The sequence below is a fragment of the Fukomys damarensis genome, unplaced genomic scaffold (genome assembly GCF_012274545.1).
Source record: "Fukomys damarensis isolate Sample0158 unplaced genomic scaffold, DMR_v1.0_HiC HiC_scaffold_12, whole genome shotgun sequence".
NCBI classification, from domain to species: Eukaryota; Metazoa; Chordata; class Mammalia; order Rodentia; family Bathyergidae; genus Fukomys; species Fukomys damarensis.
The window spans coordinates 17,810,346-17,833,681 of record NW_022900924.1 but is presented as its reverse complement, the minus strand read 5'-3'; the positions used below and the strand labels follow the sequence as shown (position 1 = coordinate 17,833,681).

At 48.1% G+C, this 23,336-nt stretch overlaps 1 protein-coding gene and 1 long non-coding RNA gene across 2 annotated transcripts in view; both read left to right on the top strand.

The window, feature by feature from the left end:
- Positions 1-5,194, top strand: part of LOC109117413 — a 6,079-nt gene extending 885 nt beyond the window's left edge. The window contains exons 2-3 of the long non-coding RNA XR_002024721.2: positions 1,574-1,749; positions 3,624-5,194. This is a non-coding gene — a long non-coding RNA (uncharacterized LOC109117413). The remainder of the gene's footprint in view (positions 1-1,573; positions 1,750-3,623) is intronic.
- Positions 5,195-22,861: 17,667 nt separating this feature from the next.
- Positions 22,862-23,336, top strand: part of Kdm2b (lysine demethylase 2B) — a 115,224-nt gene continuing 114,749 nt past the window's right edge. The window contains exon 1 of the mRNA XM_033762450.1: positions 22,862-23,024. Coding sequence (XP_033618341.1) covers positions 22,992-23,024 — 33 coding nt within the window. The 5' untranslated portion in view covers positions 22,862-22,991. The remainder of the gene's footprint in view (positions 23,025-23,336) is intronic.

The following is a 23,336-nucleotide window of genomic DNA, read 5'->3' as shown; positions in this document are numbered from 1 at the left end:
CTCTCTCCCTCTCTTCCCTGCCTCCCTCCCAGGGATCCCAGTGCCTCCCCACCTTGCCACCTTGGTGGCCCATGCCACCTTGCCCAGCTCCTCTGGGTTTTAATGAAGATTAGGGGTTTGGAGTTTGAAACTGAGCCGGACTTGTTTCTCAGGTGGCCTTTTTTGTTTTGTTTTTGCTATAATGGGGACTGAGCCCAGGGCCTTCACACTTCACCTGCATCCCTAGCCCTTTTTTACTTTTTTAAAAAATCAGGTTCTCACTAAATCGCTAAATTGCCCAGGTAGGATTGGAATTTGCGGTCCTCCTGACTATGCCTCACCATGTTCAGCTCTCTTCGGTGGTATATATACCAAATCTATAGGTGTTCTGCCCCTGACCTAGCCCTTTTTAAATTTTTCTTTTCAAAATTTTTTTTCTTTCTGCTACTGAGAATTAAACTCAGGATCTTAGGCTTGCGAGGCAGGTGCGGTGCCACTGAGCTAAATCCCCAGCACTCGTGCTTGCTTCGGCAGCACATATCCCCAGCCCTAAAATTGTTTTTATTTTGAGACCGGATGTTGCTCTTTGCTAATTATCCAGGCTGGCCTCAAACTTGCAGTCCTCCTGCCTCAGCCTCCCAAAGTGATGACCTGGGCTCAAATTTGGGGTCCTCCTGCCCCAGCCGCCCAGGACACTGGGATTATAGGCCTGAGTCACTGTGCCTGGCTAGGGTGGCTTTTTCCCATGTTACTCCACCCATTTCCCACTGTGTCTCAGCTCAGTTATCTCCTCCACTGAGAGACCTTTTTCTTAGTAGCCCCCAGGTCAGGATCTCAGGTGCCCCTGATGTTGTTCCCTCATAGTTCTCATCACTACAGGGTCTGCAGTCATCTGCCTTGTTTATGTGGTGACATGTTTGTTCCTGTCCCTCTCTTGTCGATGAGCATCCCGAGAGCCTGCCACTAGAAACAGGTTCAGTGAATTAAATAACAATATGTCCTTGATTCAGAAAACCTCCAGCTTGGATAGGCTGCACCCATTTGGAGGCTGGTGGGGTCTGAGGTCTAGGCGGGGAGAGATTGGAGGCCAGGAGAGATTTGCTGATTTAGAAGAACAAGAGCTCCTGGGAGTGTCAACTCAGACAAGGGCTTTGGGAGCAGGCAGTGATGGGCCATGCCCGCAATATCAACTGTTCAGGAGGCTGCGGCAGGAGGATCTCAAGTTCGTGGCCAGCTTGGGCAATTTAGTGAGATCTTGTCTCTAAATACAAGGGGCTGGAAATACAGTTAAAGAGTAGAATGTAGATGTAAGGCCCTGGATTTGATACTAGAGTCGGGGGAGGACTAGTTCAGTTCTCCAGATCCTATGTATCTCACCCTCTCTTTGTAACTTGGGCTTTAAATATCCCCATGTGCACAGATCAGAAGGAATAAAAAGTCCCGGGATGCAGCTCAGTGGTAGAGCGAGCGCTTAGAGTGCACCAAGCCCTGAGTTCCATCCTAGCACCAAAAAAGAAAAGAATTAAAAATATTCTCCAGTGTAGGCTGGGAGCGTCGAAGGACGGTAGTTAGTAACTTTTTTCCACCTTTCTAGAGCCAACCTGAGCCGTGAGCTACGTCAAACCTATATTTAGCAGATGGAGAATCCGAGGCTGTAGGGAGAAAGCACCTGGCCAAAGGCTGTAAACCAATGGACAAGCGTGACTGGCGCCCCCTCGTGGCCAGGAAGTATGAGCTCAGCCTTTCGAGTTTGCATCTGAAAAAAGCCAGGTAGAAAATTTTCAGCGCACTCAGCACAAATGCAAAAGGACTGTGGCAGAACTCGGGTCCTTGAGTTTGCAAGGCAGGTGGCAGAACCACTGAGCTAAATCCTTGGCCCATATTATTCTATTTAATATATTAAATTTGAATATTTCTTATGACAACTCTGTGGTGGTAATGTTACCATTTTATGGATAAGAGATATGAGCATTTTCAACCCAGATGGTGGATCTCCAGAGACTAGGACTTTCTTGCTTCAGTCATCCTCTGTATCAGAACCTCCAGAAGTATTGTTGAAATGTAAGTTATAAAGCTGGGCGTGGTGGTGCACACCTGTAATCCCAGCACTCAGGAGGCTGAGGCAGGAGGATCGCTGTGAGTTCAAGGCCAGCCTGAACTGCATAGTGAGATGCTGTCTCAAAAAACAGAAAACTCGGGGGTCGGAGATTTAGCTCAGTGGTGCCACTGCCTGACTCTTGAGCGTAGAGACCTGAGTTTGATCCCCGCTACCAAAAACAAAAAAAACAAAACTAAAGAAATGCAAGTTACAAAAGCCCACCCAAGCAGTTTAGTTTTTGAAAGTTCTTCGGATAAAATCAGAGAACACAGAGCTGGATGGTCTTCAGTGGTCAAATATATGAGATCTTTTACGGTGCTGAGATTGGCTGGCCCCTGGTTGCTGTGTTGCTTTGTGACCTTGGGAACTTACTCACCTCTCTGCGGCCTGATTCTCAACTCCAGAAGAACTCCTGTGCCCCTCCCTGCCCAGCAAGGCCTCAAAGATGTCTATTTAGTTTGAACAGAGAGGTTGGAGCAGTTACTCCCCTAAAACTAGAAACCCCAAAGCTAGCACTGAGAAGAGCCACCTTTCTTCAGTCCCTGCCTAGACAGAGCAGTGCTTGTATGCCTTTGGTGACAAGAGACTCACTTCTTCACAAGCCCTGCATATCTGGTGTCTGTGTTGCTTGTTTCTTTTTCTTTTCTTTTTTTGGTACTGGGGATCGAACTTGGGACCTTGCTCCTGTGAGGCGGACATCAGAACCACTGAGCTAAATCCCCGGCCCCGCTTGTTTGTTAGAGTTCAGAAGTCGTTCTGTGGAGCTGGACCCTGCCTCTGTGAGTTCCTGTGTCATGCAGAATGCAGGAAATTGCTCTGTTGCCAGCCATGGTGCCAGCTTCACAGATGGCAACTTGAGTGAGTGATCTGGAAGGCTTTCACAGTCAAAAGAACTGATGTGAACAACAGACAGTTAGACACTGTCAGGAACTGGTAGCAAAATTCAGAATTCAAGGCCCGCATCGAGGTACTGGGGAGGTTGAGGCAGGAGATCACCAAGTGTTCAAAGCCTTCCTATGCTACATAACAGAAACCTGTCTCAAAGAACAAAAAAATAAGAAAAGGGGCTGAGGATATAGCACAGTAGTAATGTACCCTTGTGTTTGATCCCCAGTGTCACAAAAACAAAAACTACCCAGATGCCTCAAGGGCTTGGGGTTGTAGCTCAGTAGTAGAGTGCTTACCAGATTCGCAGCTGAGGCAGGAGCAGCACGGGTTTGAGCCCATGCTGGGCAATTTGTTTGTTTGTTTTGGTAGGGGGATCCAACTTGGGTCCTTGCACCTTTGAGGCAGGCAGCAGCACCACTGAGTTGGATCTCTGGCCCTTTTTTGGCTTTTTGAGATGGTCTTATTGTGAGGTTTAGATTGGTTTTTGAACTCACTATGTGGCCCAGGCTCAGATTGATCCTCCTGCCTCAGCCTCATGAGTGCTGGGATTACAGGCGTTCACCACTCCCAGCTAATCAGTCTTGACGTAGAGGTAAGAGCTTCAACTCTGTTCCTTTGCAAAATTGCTTTGGCTGCATGAAGTCCTTTATATATAAAGACACAGGGAGAAGACCGCCATCTACAAGACAAGGGACACAGGACGCTACCAGAAGGAGGAGGAAGCGAAGAAGGGATCCTCCTAGAGCTGTGGCCGGGGGCAGGCTGACAGTGATTTCGAACAAGGAGAACAAGATCTGGCGGCTTCGGGGTGGCATGGCGTAGACTCAGGCCTGCAGGACTACGGGATGATGCGGTTCTGTGGCCCCCAGCTCCCCTCATCGCGGGATCGGTTACAGCGGCCCTAAGAAATCACTGTCGAGACCTCGGAGTGGGGTGGCATGGAGTCTTCACCCGGCAAGAAAGGTGATCCTAATGAACTTATCCGGGGGCCGCGAGCACACTCTGGATGTCGAGAGATCAGAACATCAGATTGGAGCGAAGCGCGAATCTGGGTTTGAACCTCAGCATTAGCACCGCAAACGACCCAGCGTCTCCAAGACCCCGTCTGTGGAGTGGAAACAGCGGTGACATCTGTCAGGAAGGACTGCTGCGAATGTTCCGCAAAAGAACATTTGTCTGGCAGTCGGCAGGGGCTGGATGAACGGTGGCTACTGTTTTCTCTCCTGTGGGATGTGCTGTACTCAAAGAGGATCTCCTTCCAGATCCAATGAATCGGCTAATCTGCGAGTGTATTCCCGAGACTTCAGCCGGGAAAACCAGGCACCCGAATAGAGGCGCTCATACAGGAGTTGTCCTGTAGGCAGCACAAAGCCAGCTAAGGAGAGCAGACCTGAGAGGAGGAACCCGCACAGAGACCAACAGCAGGCGAAGCCAGGCGAGCCTGGGGCAGGAACAGCCAGGGGCTGGCGTCTCTCAGGCCGCTGGGGTGCGAGGAGGTGGAGAAATGCCCTGGTTGCTCCCGCCCACCTGCCATCCCCTACGTCCCATTGGCTGAGTTGCACAGAAAGTCACCTGATTGGCCAGTCACAGGGGGCGGCTTCCCTATATCTAGACTGAGTCAAGGGCCACATTGGAGGGCAAAGAGGGCCAGCCCCAGTGCTGCAGGATGTGTGCTGTTTACTCTCTGGAGCCTCACAGTCCCACCTAGAAGGCTGGCACAATAATAGCATCTAATCATAGAGTCATTGAGTCCCCGACAGCCGGTGGACAGTATGGATGTGAAGGAAGATTTGTGTAGATACGGTGTGCAGGGCAAAAGAGGACAAGGGCGCAGGAATAGGCTCAGTGTGGGTGCGGAACCTGTGTGTGTGATATTTTTATCACAGAGACGCATCCCTCTGTCCTGTCTCCGGGCTAAGACGGTGAGTCTGTGGCCTCCTTTTAGAAGCCCTGAGTCAGGCTGGCCACTCGGCATTCAGGGTAGCTGGAAGTTTGGTCTCTGCTCCCACAGAAGTGTTTCAAATCATGCAGTTTTAGCATCTCTGCCTCCAATTACTGCTGCCAAACTTCCCTCACTTCCCCCAGCCTGGGGCTGAGCCATTTCCAGGATCTCTCTTTGTATAATTAAAAAGAAAAATAGAACAGCTGATGTTGCCAAACATGTATTTAAAGTGACACTCGAGTTCAGGGAGTGAAAAATAAAAACGTTTAAGGTTTAGATTAAAAGTCTCCACGCTCAGCTGATTCCTGACCCTGGATTTCTCTGTAGCCAGGCTACCTTTAATCCCCTGCCCTGGCTCATAAAAGCCCTTTAGACTGAGGGCATTTATTTTCCAGAGAACCCATTCGAGGCTAATCACATAAAAGTACACAGTGTTCCAGGAGCAACCTGTCAAATGTAGTGTGGGTGTGTGCGGCCCCAGGGAAAGTGGGGAGACAGGATGCTGATCCCTGAGGTGACACCTCAAGTCCCCTTCCTTCGCTGTGCCCCTCCCCCTATTGCATCCAGTCCATCAAAACATCCAGGCAGTTCTGGATCTCACCGTTTCCTTAGGCCCTGAGCTCTTCCTTGCGGCTTGCTCTCTTCCATCTTACCCAGGTCACCATGACCACTCACCCAGATGTCTGCCATCATCTCCCCACTGTCCCCCTACCCCACCCCTCAGCAGTTCTCAGTCCTCCCAAAGCCCATCCTATTAACAATAACCACAAAAGCCTCCCCTCCTTTTTTGTGGTGCTGGGGATCAAACCCAGGGCCTCACACAAGCACTGAGCTACATCCTGAGCCTCAGAGAAATCTTTGTATTAAAGTGTATATCTGAAGCTGGGTGTGGTGGCGCACACCTGTAATCCCAGCACTTGGGAGGCTGAGGCAGGAGGATCGCTGTGAGTTCAAGACCAGCCTGGGCTACATAGTGAGTTCCAAGTCAGTCTCAACTACACAGTGAGACCCTGTCTCAAAAAACCAAAAAAAAAGTGTATATCTGGACTGGAGATGTGACTCAGTGGTGAAATGTTTGCCTAGCATGTGTGAGGTCCTAGGTTCAATCCCCAGTATAGTAAGATACAAAAAATACTTCCAAGTAAGTCTCTTCTCTGATTATATTAATTTCTTATTGCAACTAAAACAAACAATCATCAATTTAGTAGCTTCATACAATACAAATATATTCCCTTGGAGTTCTGGAGATCGTAAGTCCAAAATGATGTGGCAGAGGCTAAAATTAAAGTGAAACCAAGGCTGGGTTTCTCACCTTTCGTTTCCTCACCTTTGAGCAGCCATCCGTGTTCCTTGGCTTGTGCTTCTTCTTCTGACTTCAGAGCCTGTAACTTCTTCCCTCATCACATCACTTCTCTTCTCTCGGACCCTTCAGTCCACTTCTTGTGAGGCCTCCGGTGATGACAACCAGGACAACCTCCCCGTCTCACGATCCTTGACCCAATCATATCTGCAGAGACACTTCGCCCATGTAAAGCCACCTATTGGAAGGCTCGGGGTACAGGGCAAGGACATCATGGGGCCCTTACTCAGCCTATGGCACCATGAAAGGCAGGTCCTGCAGTAGTTTCGCATTCGAGTCAGAACAAAGCCTGAGCTCCTTACCTGGGATGCTAATCTGACCCAGCCCTGCCTATCTCCCAGCATCAGAGGCGTCACCTCCCTCCCATACTTGTCCAGGAGCCCACACTGCTTTTCCCACAGGTTGGGTCTTTTTTTTTAGTTCAGCTGGCCTTGAACTCACTGCAGTCATGCCTCAGCCTCTTGAGGGTTGGGATTACAGGTATGCACCACCACCCAGCTTTGGTTGGTCAGGGCCTGTGCACGTGCTGCTCGCTCTGCTAGTAATGCTCTCCCTGAGCATCGTCCCATGCCCAGCGCCACAATCTGCATGTTTATGTCCCAAAATTCACACTCTGAAACCAAACCCTCAAGTGAGGGCACCAGGAGAGATCGCAGGAGGTGATTAAGGGTACAGAACCCTCGGGAATGAGACCATTGTCAGCAGAGGCTCTGGAGAGAACTTTCCTCCCTTCCTCCACACAAGGACAGAGCAAGCCGGGGCCACCTGTGAGCCAGGAAGCATGTCCTCACCAGACGCACAATCCATATGTGTCTTCGTCTTGGGCCTCCAGCCTCCAGAAGCAAAGAAACAGATGCCTGATTTGCTAAGCCACCCATTGTGTGGTACTTTCAGATGAAGCCCAATTAGACTCTTCCCTTTTATTTCTCTGTGTTCTTTAGGTGCTGGGAATCAAACCCAGGGTTTCAAACATGCTGGGCCAGTGTTCTACCACCAAGTGAACATCCTCAGCTCTTTTAAAGAATTAGTTTACTTACTTTTTGTCTCCTCCATTAGCACAAATGACAAATGAGAGCAAAAACATCTTCCTCACCTTACTCACTGCTGTATCCCCAGTGACCAGAACGTGGTATTTCCTTGATGAATGGTGGTTGGGTGGATAGAAGGAAAGAAAAGTGGACAGATGGACGGGGGGATAGGTAGATAAGGGATGGATGGATGGATGGACGGATGGATACAAGCATGAGCGGATGGATAAATGGATGGGCGGGCAGACAGATGGATAAAGTGAATGGGTGGGTAGATGGAAGGCTGGAAGATCGAAGAATATGGAGTTGAAAGGCCTTCATTCCTTTCTCTTTGGTCTCTGAGTTTAAGCGTCTGGGACTCAGATCAGAAGGGCAGATTGGTGCAGCACTAGAGCACTTTCTGCCTATTAGACTCCCTGGTATTTCTTCCATCTCACAATTCAGCCTTTATCACACTACACAGCATGGTGTAAATGACTTATACATGCATTATTTTTTTCAATTTGAGGAGCCTTTATCAAATACCAATTGAATGCTGGGTCTGAGCTTTGCATTCAATGCAGTGAACCTTTATCAAGCACCGACTGGAAACCACTGTCCCCAGTCCGTGCCTGGCACAGTGGCTTAGTAAATGCCCAAATCCATGCGTCCTCTGAGGAGTCCCAGCCTCCTATATACAACCCTACCGTGCGAACATAAGGCTGTCAGGTGGGTGTGCTCAGAGCTCAGGGACCCCTGTCACCTTGTAGTGCCAGGCGCCTTTGGGGACCAGCTCTTAGAGGGAGAGGCCCAACCAGCCCTTCCCACTTGCTCATCCACCCCCTGGCTCCCTAGAAGGACTGCGCTGTGCCACCTTCCCCTGCTACTGCCTGTGCTGTCACTCACCTGGTAAGAGGGCAGGGTCTGGGCCTCCAGCCTAGCACAGCTCAAGCCTGACAGGCTGTGCCCTTTCATTTGGCCTGGATTCACAGTTGTAAATGAATCGTCTGACTCATCCTCTTTGTCACAATCCCTTGTCTAGACTTCTGTTCTTTTTTTTTTTTTTTGTACCAGGGACTGAACTCGGGACCTTGTGCTTATGAAGCAGGCAACAGAACCACCAAGCTAAATCCCTGGCCCTTGTAAAGGCAGTTTTTTAAAAAAATGATAGAGGTGGGGTGGGGATTTACCTCAGTGGTGCTGCTGCCTGCCTTGCAAGCAGAAGGTCCTGAGTTCAATCCCTGGTACCAACAACAACAAAAAAAGATATTATGTAATCTCTTGTAAAAATGTAGACAATACGTAGAAGGAGTATAGGCTTACATCCTTGCTGTAGTCACAAAGCTTTGTGCCACATATTTTTCTTCCCTTTTGTTTTGTTTGTTTTTTGTTTTGTTTTTTGAGACAGGGTCTCACTATGTCATTGAGACTGACCTGGAACTCACTATGTAGCCCAGGCTGGTCTTGAACTCACAGCGATCCTCCTGCCTCAGCCTCCCGAGTGCTGGATTACAGGCATGTGCCACCACGCCTGGCCTTTTCTTCCCTTTTTTCTTTTATTCTATCTATTCATCTACCAACTGTGGTACTAGGGATGGAACCCAAGGCCTGGTGTCTTTTTATCTTTTAGTCCTCCTACTTCGGCCTCCCAAGTAGCTGGATTTCAGGTGTGTACCACCATGTCTGGCTCCCTTGCTTTTTTTGGGGGGGTGGGTACCAGGGATTGAACTCAGGACTTTGTGCTTTCGAGGCAGGCACAGTGCCACTGAGCTAAATCCCTGGCCCTCCCTTCCTTTTTCTGAGGGTGGATGGGTACTAGGGATTAAATTTAGGGCCTTCACACTAAGCTACATTCCCAGCCCTTTTTATTTTTTATTTTGAGACAGCTTCATGCTAAATTGTCCAGGTTGGGCTTGAACTCATGTCCTTCTGCCTCAGCCTCCCAGAGTGCTGTGATTACAGGCAGGTAACACCATGCCCAGCTTCCCTCCTCCTCCTACTCTTCCTACTTTCTTTCTTTTTTTTACACAGGGTCTTGCTTTTTAGTTCAGGCTGGCCTCAAACTCACACTGATACTCCTACCTCAGCCTTCTGAGTGCTGGGAGTTCCTTCCTCTTTTTTTTCCCCATTAAACTTATTGGTACATTTAAAGCAAACAATATCCTTCCTCTTTTTAATTCAGGTAAGCTATACACAGCCTTAAATGTGTCATTTTAACTTTTTTTTCTTAGGATTAAATCCATGCGGTGTTGAGCTGTATCTCCAGGCCTTTATTTTATGTATATTTTTTATTTATTGTACTTATATTATTTAATTTATTTATATTTATTTGATACAGGTCTCGCTTTGTGGTCCAAACCAGTCTCAAACTCACCATGTAGCCGAGGTTGGCCTGGAACTCACTGTGATCCTCCTGCCTCAGCCTCCCAAGTGCTGAGATTACAGGTGTGTGCACATTAAAGGTTAAGTGCATAGTTCTGTGGTGTTAGTTACAGTGCCACTATCACCTCCATCCTTCCTATTTTAATTAAAACGAACTCATTCATTTCCACATCACTTTTTTTTTTTTTTTTTTTTTTTTGAGATAGGGTCTCACTATGTAGTTGAGACTGACCTGGAACTCACTAGGTAGCCCAGGCTGGTCTTGAACTCACAGTGATTCTTCTGCCTCAGCCTCCCTCGAGTGCTGGGATTACAGGCGTGCGCCACCACACCCGGCTCCCACATCACCTTTTATTGAGGTCTTATCATCCGTTACTTTAGGACACTTATAAACATCTGAACTTTAATGTACCAATTATGATGCTAAGGAATAGCTAGTAGAGAGTTTGTCATAGTAAAGTTGAATCATTAAATTACTTTTGGTGCTACTTATTGTCAAGCAAAGTAATAAAGATTGTACTGCTGTGGGCAAGTATAAAAATAAAGTATATTATGCAGTGCCAAGTTTTCAGGAAGAAACAAACACAGTTTCTCCTAGACTTCCATAAGTGAAATATTTCTGAGGCTTCAGGTCACCAAGAAGCATGTTGGGATTTCTCCTCAATAACCACCCATGTGGGGCCTCGGATTTAGCTCAGTGGTGCTGCCTCCCTTGAAAGCTCAAGGGCCTGAGTTGGATCCCCAGTACCCTCCCCCCAAAAAAGTGGGCAGATAGGCTTCTTTCACTTAACACCAACCTGTTCCAGATTCTGCGGTCCTCTCCCCTCTAACTCAATCCCGACACCCTCTGGGCTAGGGGTGGAGCTCTGTGGCAGAGAGCAGGCTTGGCATATGTGATGCCCTGGGTTCAACCTGCACCCCCCACAAAAGGAGGAACAAAAAATTCTGACGCTGTCTACCTGGTCGAGCTTCAGATCTTACAGGCTGAGAATTCAGTCCCTGAGTGCTTCTGAAGGACTGGCTACAAACAGCCCGTCCTTAATTTGCTAGAGCAACTCAGAGAACTTGGGGAAACTTACCTTTGCCAGATTATTACTAAGGATGCTAGTGGGGACACAGATGCAGGGACAGGCATGGCGGGGGGGAGTCTCCCTCCGGGAACTTCGTGTTCAGGTAGCAACTCTGTCCTTTAGGGTTTTTGTTTTGCAGTGCCAGGGCTTGGACCCAGGTCCTCCACAACACAGTCCAGTATTGTACCTCTGAGCTACATCCTGGACCTTTTACTTATTTGTTTGAGACAGGATCTTGCTATGTGGCCCAGGCCTTGAGCTCACTGTGTAGCCTACAGAGGCGTCATTATGTAGGCAAGATTGATGAAATGGCTGATGGCTGGCCAGTGGTAATCAGTTTACCCTCAACCTTGCCCCTACTCTCCCTTTCCTGGAGGCAGGAGGTGGATGTGGAACTGAAAGTCTCAGCCTCTGAGCCTGCCTTGGTTTTTCTGGTGACCCCTTGACCAATCCAATCCTGAAGCTTCCTGGGTGCTGCCAGCCAGTAGTCAACTCATTAGCATAGAAAAAGATGATTTGCTTTGGAAATTCCAAGGATGTTAGAAGTTGTGTGCCAGGAAGCTGGAATGAGGACCGTTTCATTTCACAGCACCACTTGTGCCAAACTTAAAAGTTAGGATATAAACCTATACAGGGTAGAAAAATAAGGTGATAGAAAAATAGGTGTATGTTTAAGTTTTGAAGCTGCATTACAGTAGGGCTGGGAATTTAGCTCAGTGGTGCCGCAGACTGCCTCCTAAGCACAAGGTCCAGAGTTCAATCCCCGGTACCAAAAAAAAAAAAATTATTACAGTAAAAGATTGACATCAATTCCCCTCAAAATCACGCCCCCCAAACACACTTATCCTATCCTTTTTTTTTGTACTGGGGATGGAACTCAGGACCCTGCACTTGTGAGGCAGGTGGTGGCATCACTGAGTTAAATCCCAGGCCCCACTTTTTTTCTTGACAGGGTCTTGCTATGTAGTTCTGGCTGACATTGAACTCACTCTGTAATCCAGGCTGGCCTCAGACTCACCGAAGGCTGGGGATTTAGCTCAGTGGCGCCATGCCTGCTGCCACAAGGTCCTGAGTTTGAACCCCAGTACTGTAAAAACAAACAAAAACAGCAATCCTCCTGCCTTGCCTTCTTCCCAAGTGCTGGAATAACAGGTGTGTGCCACCACACTTGGATTTATTCCATCATTCATCACTTTCTGAAGCAATTCTGGAAGTCCTCTTTTAGGTCTTTAGTTGTGCTGTCCTGGTTGTCTTGATGTCCCCGGATTGATTCAAAACATTTACCTTTCTCCCGGCGTGGTAGCGCAGGCCTGTAATCCCAGTACATGGGAGGCTGAGGCAGGAGGATTGCTGTGAGTTTGAGACCAGTGTGGGCTACATAGTGAGCTCAGGACAGTATCAACTACATAGTGAGATCCTGTCTCAAAAAAACAAAAAACAAAAAAAACAAAACAAAAAAAATTTACTGTCATTTTGATTTGGGGAAGAGTCAGAAGTCCCAAGTACAGATCACTGCTGCTTTTACAGGCCTGCACCTCCTTTGAAAAGGGACCCTGCAGCAGCACACACCATATTTTTTGTCACACCTTTTACAGACGCGGAAAGCAGACTTTCAGAACTGCTTCAGAAAGTGGACAGAACGTGGGATAAGTACCTCCGAAAGGGGGGGGTTGAGAGGGTGGGGGGCAGGGTGTCTTGCGAGCTCACTTGGAGGTCCTGGCAGGAGTGCAGCTACTCCTATACCCTTGGCCAAGGAAATGGTCCCCCTCCTTGGGGTGGTCGTCTTTTTCCCCTGAGCGCATAGCTTTGGGAAGGACGCACATGGCACGGTGAGGGAGGAAGGGGATCCCGGAGCCAGCCAGATCAAGATGCTTTTCTAGAATTCTCCCAGCGGGGGAACTGCTAGACCCAGGGTTGCTTACTCCTTTAGCTTTCCCGACCCATCAGTTCCCAGGGTCCCTTGTTATTTCCAGTCTCTTTCCTCTTGGATGCCTCCCTCATCTCACACCACTTGGGTCAGAGTAGCAATTTTTCTTTTCTTTTTTTTTCTTTTTTTTGGTACCGGGGATCAAACTCAGGGCCTTGAATATGTGAGGCAGCGCCACTGAGCTAAATCCCTGGCCAGAGTAGCATTTTTTTGCTGAGAGTTCATGGCCAGCCTGAACTACGTATTGAGACCCTGTCTCAAAAAAACCTCCAGCAGGGGATGTAGCTCAGTGGCACAGAGTTTGCCTGACAAGCACAAGGTCCCGAGTTTTATCCCGGTACCGAAATAAACCCCAAAAGCCAACCTAGCCCTCCCAAACATTAATTCTCCTTTGCAGTACTTATCAGCTGTCAAATTCCATTTCTCTGTGCAACTATTAGAGGATCTGTGTCTCCCACTGTTTTTGTTGTTGTTTTTTTTTTTTTTTGGTACCAGGGATCGAACTTAGGAACTTGCGCTTGCGAGGCAGGTGGCAGCACCACTGAGTTAAATCACTGGCCCTCCCAGTGCTTTAAGTTCTCCAAACCCGTGACCACCAAGTTCGTTTCAGCCCAGTGCCCTGTCTGCAGCACCCAAGATCATTTCCTGTCCAATAGGAAAATGATGTTATTCTCAGAGCTGTGCTCTGAGCCATATTGGAATTCAGTGCGTAATCTGCCTAGCAATTTTAAACATTAATTAGCATCCACCAGGTCCAAGATCACGGCAATACAGACATGGTTTCTCTCCTCCAGTTCCCAGACTTGGGTCAATAGACACTAATTGAACTTGCTGGCCCATGACATATTTTAAGAGCTTAGCAACTGTTTAATTGACTCAGAGGTCTCCTGTAGTCCGAGCATGCAGTAAAGGGTAATGTCGAACCCGTGTTTGTTGAGCATTTATTAGGTGCTAGGCAACAATGCTGAATGGTTTCCATTTACATCTCCTGCAGGCTCCCTGCCCATCTGGGAGGTTCAGTTATTACCTCTGTTCTACAGGTGAGGAAGCTGAAGTCAGTTGTAGTACACACAGCTGGGAGATGGAGCAGACAGGACTTTTCAGCTACAGTTCCTTATACCTTTTTTTTTTTTTTTTTTTTGGTACTGGGGATTGAACTCAGGATTGAAGGCAGGCAGTGGACCCACTAGGCAGAATCCCTGGCCCAATTAATGTCCAACTTTCCTCCAAGAGCTTAAGATCTGGCAGGAAAGTAAGGTGACTCACGTGAATGCCTGTCACAGAATTCAAGGTGTCCAGGCAGTGCCTAGGCAGACAGTAAGAATCAGCATCAGGCTGATGACTCGATTCCAGAGATCAGGAGCAGAGGCCAAGCTGTCCCGGGATGTTCTGGGGACTATGGACACTCTGAGGGGCTTACAGCTGGCTCAACACCACAGCTTTTAATCCTCTGTCTCCAGATCTTCAGTCACCACGCAGGGAGACCCAAGTTGGCCAGTGCTCAAGGATCAACTCTGAGTTGGGCCTGGGGGAAGCCGCTGCCACAGGTGGTGGAGAATGCAGGGTTCAGGTATGAGAGCTTCAGCGTCAGGCAGTGGCAGCTGGTCCTGTGCCTCTGGATGGCCTTGCAGCTCAGCTGGCGGCCAGCGATCCAGTGCCTTTGGTGACCCTCTGGGATGTGAGTCCAGGCTGTGGACAAGTGTGCGGCACCATTCTCCTTCTGGACAGCCCCTTATCTACATGTGTTCAGCATTTCATGAGGCTTCTAGGCAACTATGTGCTCTTCACAGAGATGCACAATAAGACTTAGTTGGTTGAGCTGAAAATAGACATATTTTGGAGTTACGAGGAGGACATTCATTAGTTCAACAAGTTCTTCAAGTGCAATAAGTTTGTTGGGGACTGGACCCTAGTAGCACTACGCTACATCTTATAGATCCTTTTTCAAAAACCATTTTGAGACAATGTCCCACTAAGTTGCCCAGACTGGCCTTGAACTTGTGATCTTCCTGCCTCAGCTTCCCAAGTAGCTGAAATTACACGTGTGCGCCACTATACCCAACTAACCAATGTTTTCTGAGTAGTTTTGAGTCAGGTGAAGATAAGCAATGGTAAGATGGATGAGGTCTGTGTCTCAGGGACTTTTCCTTTTAATGAGAGACAGATGTTAGACAGTTAATACCAGTGTTTTATTTTAATCATGAGGCATTCTCAAGAAAAAATCTGTTTATTTATTTGGTACCAAGGATCAAAGTCAGGACCTTGTGCCTGCCTCTGAGAGGCAGGTGCGGTGCCACTGAACTAAATCCCCGGCCCTGTGTCACTGTGTAGTTCAGGCTGGCTCTGAACTCTCTTATGTATCTCAGGCTGGCCTCAAACACAGAGAACCTCCTGCTTCTGCTTCAGCCTTCCACGTGCTGAGATTACAGGCGTGCACTGCTATGCCCAGCTTCCAGGAAAATGTTTAGCGTAAGGAGAAATGGCAAAAACTCATGGGCTCTCAATATGTAAGAGGCCCTTCCAGATATGCTGCCTGGGGGGTGGGCATCAACTGTCTTCATTCAGAACCCCCCCCCAACATCCACACCAATGGAAAAGCCCTGCGCCCCACCAAGAACAGGTGCTCTGGGAGAACAGAAGGGCACCCCATGAAGACTGCCCTGGGGATGAATTAAAGTTGCTGCACTGGCCTCACCAGTAAGTGACAATGAATGTTAGTCACCCCCACGATGAGCCAAACCCCAGGGTGCTGTCACTGAGCTACTCTCAGCCCTCTTTGTTTTGGGTCAGGGTCTTGCTAAATTGCCTGGGTGGGACTAGAACTTGCGATCATTGCCAGCCATACTGTGATTACAGGAGCTCCCCCCTGCCCTGGTTTCAAAAGGATGTAAAGAATATGCGAGGGGGATGAGGTGCGTAGGTGCAAACACTGTGCCATTTTACATAAGGGACCTGAGCAGGCCTGGATTGGGGTGTGCAGGGGAGTGGCTGGATGTGCCTGAGGACCTACCTGTTCAGCGTTAGGCTGGGACAGGAAGGAGACACCTAACCAGGACCCAAAAGTAAGTGTCGGATGGAGGCAGCTTGGCAGGACAGTGCTGGGGAAGGGCTCAGCATGGGCTGAGGCCCGGAGCTTACAGGAAGAGCAGTTTTGTCAAAAGATCTCCCAACACAGTGTACTCAGGCTGGGGGGACAGGGCCTAGAATGGTTCCACCCGTCTCTGGGAAAAAGCGGGGTCACTACGGTGAAGCTAGTTTTTAGGGTCATAGCACAAAGAAGATCAATTTCATTTTTTTGTTGTTTTGTTTTTCTGGTACTGGGGATGGAACTCAGGTCCTTAAGCTTGTGGGGCAGAGGAGGGGGAAAATGACACAGGACTAGGACCACTGAGCTAAATCCCAGGCACAAGATCAACTTCATTTGAATGAACAAACAATGTTGACCGCATACTTTTATACCTTTTTTTTGTTGTTGTTGTTACGAGGAATTGAACTCGGGTCCTTGTGCTTGTGAGGCAGGCGGCAGCACCACAGCGTACTTTTGTAGAACATTGACTCCTGCAGTTGCCGTGTTACTGTAAAGCAGTTCACATTACGATGCCCATTTCACAGATGGAAAAGAGATGGAGTCAGAGTGCTTTGTTCAAGGTCAGGTAGCTCACCATACTCTGGGGATTCCGAATGCTTTTCATGCAAACGCTTCCACTTTAGCAATGACTTCTGCATGTGGAAACACATGTAGGGGCCATCATTTGTTTTGTTCAACTTCTGGCTCCAACCGGTTCAGCCTGCAACACGCAGGGAGCCCAGGAAGGGGCAACAGTTAAAACCAACAGGCCCAATGGGCCCTCAACATTTCCCGTCTGTTCTGGTTCCCCCTTTGGGGCACCTCCAGATATGATATTCTGCTAGACAGTTTGTTTCTCAGAAGTTGCAAGATGTGGGTGGTTTAAAAAAAATCAGCAGCATCAACAAGTACAAAAGCTCCTGCAGCAGGCTGAACACAAAGGGTAGGAGCTCTGAACAAAGGGCCGGGCGAGATGGAGAGTAAATGCTGACACATCCTCTCCAGCTGTGAGCTGGGGGTCTGAGGGCTGCCGAAAAGGTCATCGGTCTCTCCATCTTTGGGCAGGAAATGCAATTCAATCCTCTCAGTGACTGATCACTTCGCAAGATTAATGGAAGCCTCTCCAACATGGGTCTCTGTTCTGACAGCAGAAAAAGTGAATCGAACTACTCTCCTCCCACTCTGAAAGGTCAGCTGATTTTCAAAGTTCAAAACTTTTCTCCGTGACATTTGTCCCCGAGTATTCCTTTGTTAGGTGAAATCCTGGCCTTGTTAGACCCAAAGGGGCGAACCTGAAGGTTTCAGGACAATTCTAGCATTTGGAGGCTTTATTTCTGTCCCTACTTCATCTTTCAAAATAAATGCAAAGGGCATGGTGTTCCCTGAAAGGGTTAACTGCCAGCCTTGTCTGTCCCTCCGGACTTGTCAACCAATGACAATTGAGCGTGATGAAGTAATGCCTGGATTTTTATTTCCATTGGTTAACACACTTGTCCATCAATCCAAAGATGCAAGTTTTTAAAGAATCTTTGAACTTTTATGACTCTCTTCCTGGCATTAACCCTTCAATTAACTGACCTATTATTTCTAAGTTTCTTTCCAGTCCTCAGAGAGGAAGAGAAGTATAAAATGCAACATTTTAGTTAGAAAATTAAGTCTTCCCAAAATAACCAAGGCCTGACACTCAGTCTATGTAGAATTTTCTTCTTCCTTACTTTTTAATTTCAGTCTACAAGGCACTCAGGGGTAAAAAAGAAAAAAAAAAGGTATTTGAGAACAACCACTTTACCAGAAATAGCGTGGTGGTGGTCCCTTCCCAATTAAAGTAAATAAAAAAATTTTTAAATCTCAAAGTAATACATAATATGACAAACTGTAATATTTGGAGAAAGTGCAGGGTGTTAGATACACAACTCTCTTATATTTACTTTCTATGCCTCATTTACTTATTTTTTAGCAGTGCTAAGATTAAACCCTGGGCCTGCATGTGGTAAACACCCTACCCTTGTCTCCCTTTCTTTATGCTTGAAGTATTTGATACATTTAAGAGCTTTCTAGTCTTAAAAAAATAAATGTAACATAATTCTTTTCTTGTGGGGCTGAGAACCCAGGACTTCACATGTGCCAGGCAAGCACTGGCTTTATACAAGTCATCATCACAATTTAGTATTTTGAATCATTTTGTTTAAGGCTATCATGCAATGATTTCACTTCAGCGAATATAAATATGAATGACTGTAGATACCTACTACTTATTATTTTGTGCAGTGTTAGAGATTGAAGCCAGGGTCTCATGCATACGGGGCAAGTGCTCTACCATTCAGCTACACCGCCAGCACTATTTTATTCCTTGTAAAGATTTAGTATGGCTTCATCTGGCATATATATGACTTAAGTTTCTCAACTTTAAAGAATGTTTTCTAGTTTAACTGCATTATGGTGCTTGAGGCTATCCAAAAGATTCCCACCCCAACACCCGTTATCTGGCCTTGAGAAGTTTATTTGTGCGGTCTGGGCAGGTGGGCCAATCGCATACCCAGCTGGCATCTCCAGGCTCCCCTCCCAGTGCCAGGGTCCTGGCAGGCACTCAGAGCCAGTCGGTTAAACTAACACTGCAAGCATTCACACTGTACCAGATGGCCCCTTCCCACAGGGACCCTTCATTCATTCCACAAATGTTTTGGAGCAGTGGATTATGGGGACCCAAGGCCAATTCAGACCTTGAGGTATATACAGCCTTAAGACAAATAGTGCAAAACACTCTGGGACTACACTGTTTAATTTTTTATTAAAATTTGCACTGGGGGAGGGCTGGGGATTTAGCTCAGCGCAAGCACAAGGTCCCGATCTCCAGTACAAAAAAAAAAAAAAAAAATTGCACTAGGGTATAGTTCAGTGGCAGAGTGCAAGCTTAACATGTGTGAGGCCCTGCGTTCAATCCCAAGCACAGTAACATAAAGATCTTTAATCCCAGTACCCGCAGTTCAAGTGCTCCACAGCTGGGATGTGGGTAGAGGTGCCTGTAGTAGCGGAGATATACACGATCTCCATCATGCTCTATGGCACAGCCCTACAGGTAGCTTAAACTCTGTGAGCTTTGGATTCCTACAAGTTCTGGGTTCAAATCCTATGGCGACTGTTTCACAGCTGTGAAATTTGGTCAAGTAACTCGATCTCTCTTTGAGCCTAAGCTTTTAAAGTGCGAAATCACAACCTCGTCCTCACAGACCTTTGGCAAGAATTCAGAGATAACAAACGTGAGGGGCTTTGCGCAAAAACAAGTTTTTCTAAGTTAGGAGCTGTGATAATTAGGTGAAAGCTTCGGTTTCCTTACAGACCCCACATCTTGGTTTCTGATTCTGAGGTGCCTCCAGCCTTTGTTCCATCTCCAGGCCCAGCCCAGAGTGCGCTGTCAGTGGAGCTGTTTCTTTTCTCTGTCTTTGGGAGCAGAGCTGCTCAGTCAACCTTTGAGGGGGGAAGAGAAATGAAATGAATGAACGGGAGTACACAACACAGGATCTGATTGGGCCGTTTGCAAGGACAAGCCAGAAAGTCCCGGAAGTCGTTATCACTTTGTTCCCCATTACAACTGGCTGGGTGTTGCCACTGCTCCATCTTTTGCAGAAGCACCTTCAGCTTCTGGCCACTCCTTTACCTATTCTCTGCTCTTGGGGACAATCAGCCAAGCTGAGCTCAAGGCTCTGGGCCCTTCTCCCTTTGGCCCAAAATAACCTCCTCCCCCACTTTGAGCCAAATGCTTGGAATTCTTTTAACTGGAGCACAAAGCCTTTCATCTGCCAATTACTGATAAAGAGAAAATGCAAATATGCTGGGGAAGGTGATCCATCAAGAGCCCAACATTTACGGAGTGACCACTTAGGATGGAAGCAGGGTTAGATGTTCTGGGAGAGTCAAAGGGGAACAAACCCTGGCTGGCTCATTCTTTTCTCAGGTTTGCATTTTCCTGGAGGTTTGTAAAGGGAGGGGATTAAATTAGGTGACTGGTCAAGCCCTTCCTGCTCGGACAGCCAGGACTCCCTGTCGAAGTGATATGTGGACCTGTTTTTACACTAAAGTGGCTGCTGGTGTACCTTTTCCTCATGCCAGCTTCTGGGGGACACCACGAAGTCCCATGGGTAGCAAGCAGATGACAACCAAGCACCCTATTTCCCAGTTTTACTTTATTCCACTTTACTTTTTATCACTCTGTAGCCTGGGAGCCCTCCCCGGGCAGTTTAGTCATTACGTGAAAAAGCACGCCGTAGTCATGCCTACTGGAGCCCTAGTAGCTCCACTTGCAAAGCTATGTGATCTGGGGTGAGTGGGTTTGCCCTTTGAGTCCTGGTTTGCTCACTTGCAAAATGGGGAGAAACAAGTTTCTCCAAAAGGGTCCTCTTCTCTCTTTTTTTGGTACTAGGGATCGAACTCTGGATCTTGCACTTGCAAGGCAGGTGGCAGAACCATTGAGCTAAATCCCCGGCCCTGAAAGGGTCCTCACAAGAGAGAGACAAATGCAACAGTCCCTGGTTCTTTAGAGGGCTGAAATGCCCTCACCCATGCTAAGCACTGCTCTGGCTGCAGCAGGGTCAACGTGGGTGACTTCTATTCAGAGACAAACTTCTGTGTTTGCTAGCTTCATCTCTTCTTAAGATGTTTACAGCCCGTGAACATGGATTAAAACAAACTTCAGAATGTTGCCTTCAAAGGTGGGTGCAAAAGAGTACCGATGATATGACAGGAAATTTTAAGGTGAGCAGAGGTGATGCTGTCTCTTAGGGTGACATACATACACGGTTTACATCCGATCTGGGTCTGGGAAGCCACTTCCTTCCCACATCTGTCTGGTTGCTTATTGACGTGGAAACGATACGGCAGACCAGTCATACAGATTTGTGGCTTCTCTGGGCCTTAGTTTCCCAATCTGCAAAATGACCCCCTACAACTAGCCACAGGGTTAGTGGCAAAATAAAATGTGATGTGAAATTGGGTGCGGTGGTGCATGCTTGTAATCCCTGCTACTTAGAAGGCTAATGAAGGAGGATAAAAAATTTGAGTATAGCCCTGGTGTGGTTGATGCATGCCAGTAATCCCAGGAGTCTGAGAAGCTGAGGCAGGAAGATGGAAAATTCAAGCCCAGCCTGGGCAACTTAGTGAGTCCCTTAAAAAAAATAAAATAAAAGAGCTGGGGATGTTTCTCTGGTGCAAAGGCCCTGAATTTAATCCTCTGTACCACACTAAAAAATAAAAAATAAAGCAGGGCGTGGTGGTTCACGCCTGTAATCCCAGTACATGTGAGGCTGAAGCAGGAGGATGGCTATGAGTTGAGACCAGCCTAGGCTACATAGTGAGTTCCAGGTCAGTCTCAACTGCATAGTGAGACCCTATCTCAACAAAACAAAACAATTTCTCAAAACCTGACCGGGCGTGGTGGCACACGCCTGTAATTCCAGCACTCGGCCGGCTGAGGCAGGAGGATCTCTGTGAGTTCAAGACTAGCCTGGGCTACATGGTGAGTTCCAGGTCAGTCTCAACTACAATAGTGAGACCCTGTCTCAAAAAACAAACAAACCAAAACCTGATAGGGCAACTTGGCAAGAACCTAATCTTAAAAAAAAGAGAGAGAGAAAAAAGGAAAATGCTGGGGTATAGACCTTGTTTCCTGAGCTTAATTCCCAGTACTGCAAAAACAAAGCCACACTCATTGCCTGCTGTATGCACCCCTTTGCTATGTCATTTTATCAGGAGCTTTGCCTCCAAGACCGGGCCTTGCATGGCACAGAGCTGGGATGGAGAAAAAAAAGTTCAGGATCAACTTTTTAAGAAACTGAAGTAGACCGGCCTTTGCACATGACAAGATTGCAGGATCAATTGGGGCAGCCACAGACCCCAGGTCCGGGGGCAGGGAAGCATTGGGCAGCTAGTGACAGGCCAAATGCGCATAAAGGGTGTCCACACCTCTGCTAAGAAGCTAAAAAGCATTAAATCAAGGTGTGCCAGAAGTTTCCGTGCCCCCTCCCGGAGAAACTCATGCCTCAGCACCAGTTTCCTTCTATAAAGAGCGGACAGGGCTTACCTTTGGCATATTAGGGAGCTGCGCTGGGAGACGCTGGGTCCGATTCTGTGGGTATTTCCTTCCTGAGCGTCAATTTCTTCCTCCTGACGAACGCGAGGACCTTTACAAGAGTCCAACTTGTGTTTCAGGGCTCGTTGCCTATCAAAAGACTCCACCGAGGCGAACAGAATGAATGAATGAAAAGGCAGCGGCTTCCGGTCAGTTGCGGTCTGAAAAATCTTTGGTCGGGCTGTATTTCCTGTACCTGTGTGTGCGTGTGTCCCAATTATCTTTTAGTCCAGGGAGTTTAAAAGTTACGCAGTCCATCCAGACACGGAACTGCGATAATCTGCTGCTGGGCCCCTCAAATGCCCCTTCCATATGGCAGATTCTCAAACGGGGATCTGAACAGGATCGCCCCTCCCCCCGAAAGACATGAAGTGGAAAAGGAAAAAAAAAAAAGATTATATATACAAAATGCTTTGTATTTGGGTCGCCAACGCAGGTAATGGGATCCAGTGGATAAAGAAAGAAGAGCCCTGGGTAAAGGGGCTTGGACTGAGGTGGGGGTCGTTCTGGGGGGTGCCAGGCCCCGGGGGCTTTCTCCGCAGCGAGCTCGGCTTGCATTTCCGCGCCTCCTGCTGAGGCCAGCCGTGCAAATCTGCACCTCCCTCCCCACCCCCCTCCTCCTTCCCTCCCTCCTGCCCCGCCATCGCCGGGATGCGTCCGCCGCCTGCAACTCAACCCTCCAAAAGTCAGCTCTGCACACAACTCCCGGGCGGCGGCGGCGCCTGCGTGCAGAGGCGCACTCGTGACCCAACAACAAAACAGCGATGCCAGGGCGCTAACGGCGCCCGGTGCCTCCCAGACTCCCTCCCGCCCCACACCTCCTCGGGCCACCGCCCCCCAGGCCCCCATCCCGGGCCGAGTGCCCCCCCAACTAGCCCGGCCGCGGGCTCCGAGCGCGATCAGCAACAATGTTTACGTTCCGGGGATTATGACGTCGACGCCTCCCCCCCACACTGCTGAAAATGGTTTCCTAGGACTTTGCAAACGGATCTGCCTAAGTGTTGGTGCAAAACTTTGTAGATCTCGGCTCTGGCTTGCTTTATTTATTTATTTTTTGGTTTGTTTTCTTTGGTTTTCCCTCCTCCCTCCCCTCCGCCAAAATGCAGGGGGCAGGAGTGTTGACAATTAATTGGTGAACTCTCCTAAAAAAATGGAGGCAGAGAAAGACTCTGGAAGAAGATTGGTGTGTAGCTTTTTTTTTTCCCCAAAAAATCTCTATCTGGTATACGATAGATCTATTTTTATTTTTTTGGTTGTTTCTTGCTGCCTTTCCTTTCCTATTTTTTTCTGTATTTTGCAAGAGGACCGGAAAAAAATAATAAATTGCATGCAAAAGGAAGCAAGCAGCTTACTCCTCCAGTCCCTTGTGAGGCTCAGAGTCTCAGACACTTAAGTGGGGAGGTGGTAGCGCGGAAAGGCGTGGAGGGGGGCTGAGCGGGCTCGGGGTTCGCCCGGATTCCGGGGGCTGCGGGGCCGGCGCCAGGCGGCGGAGGGA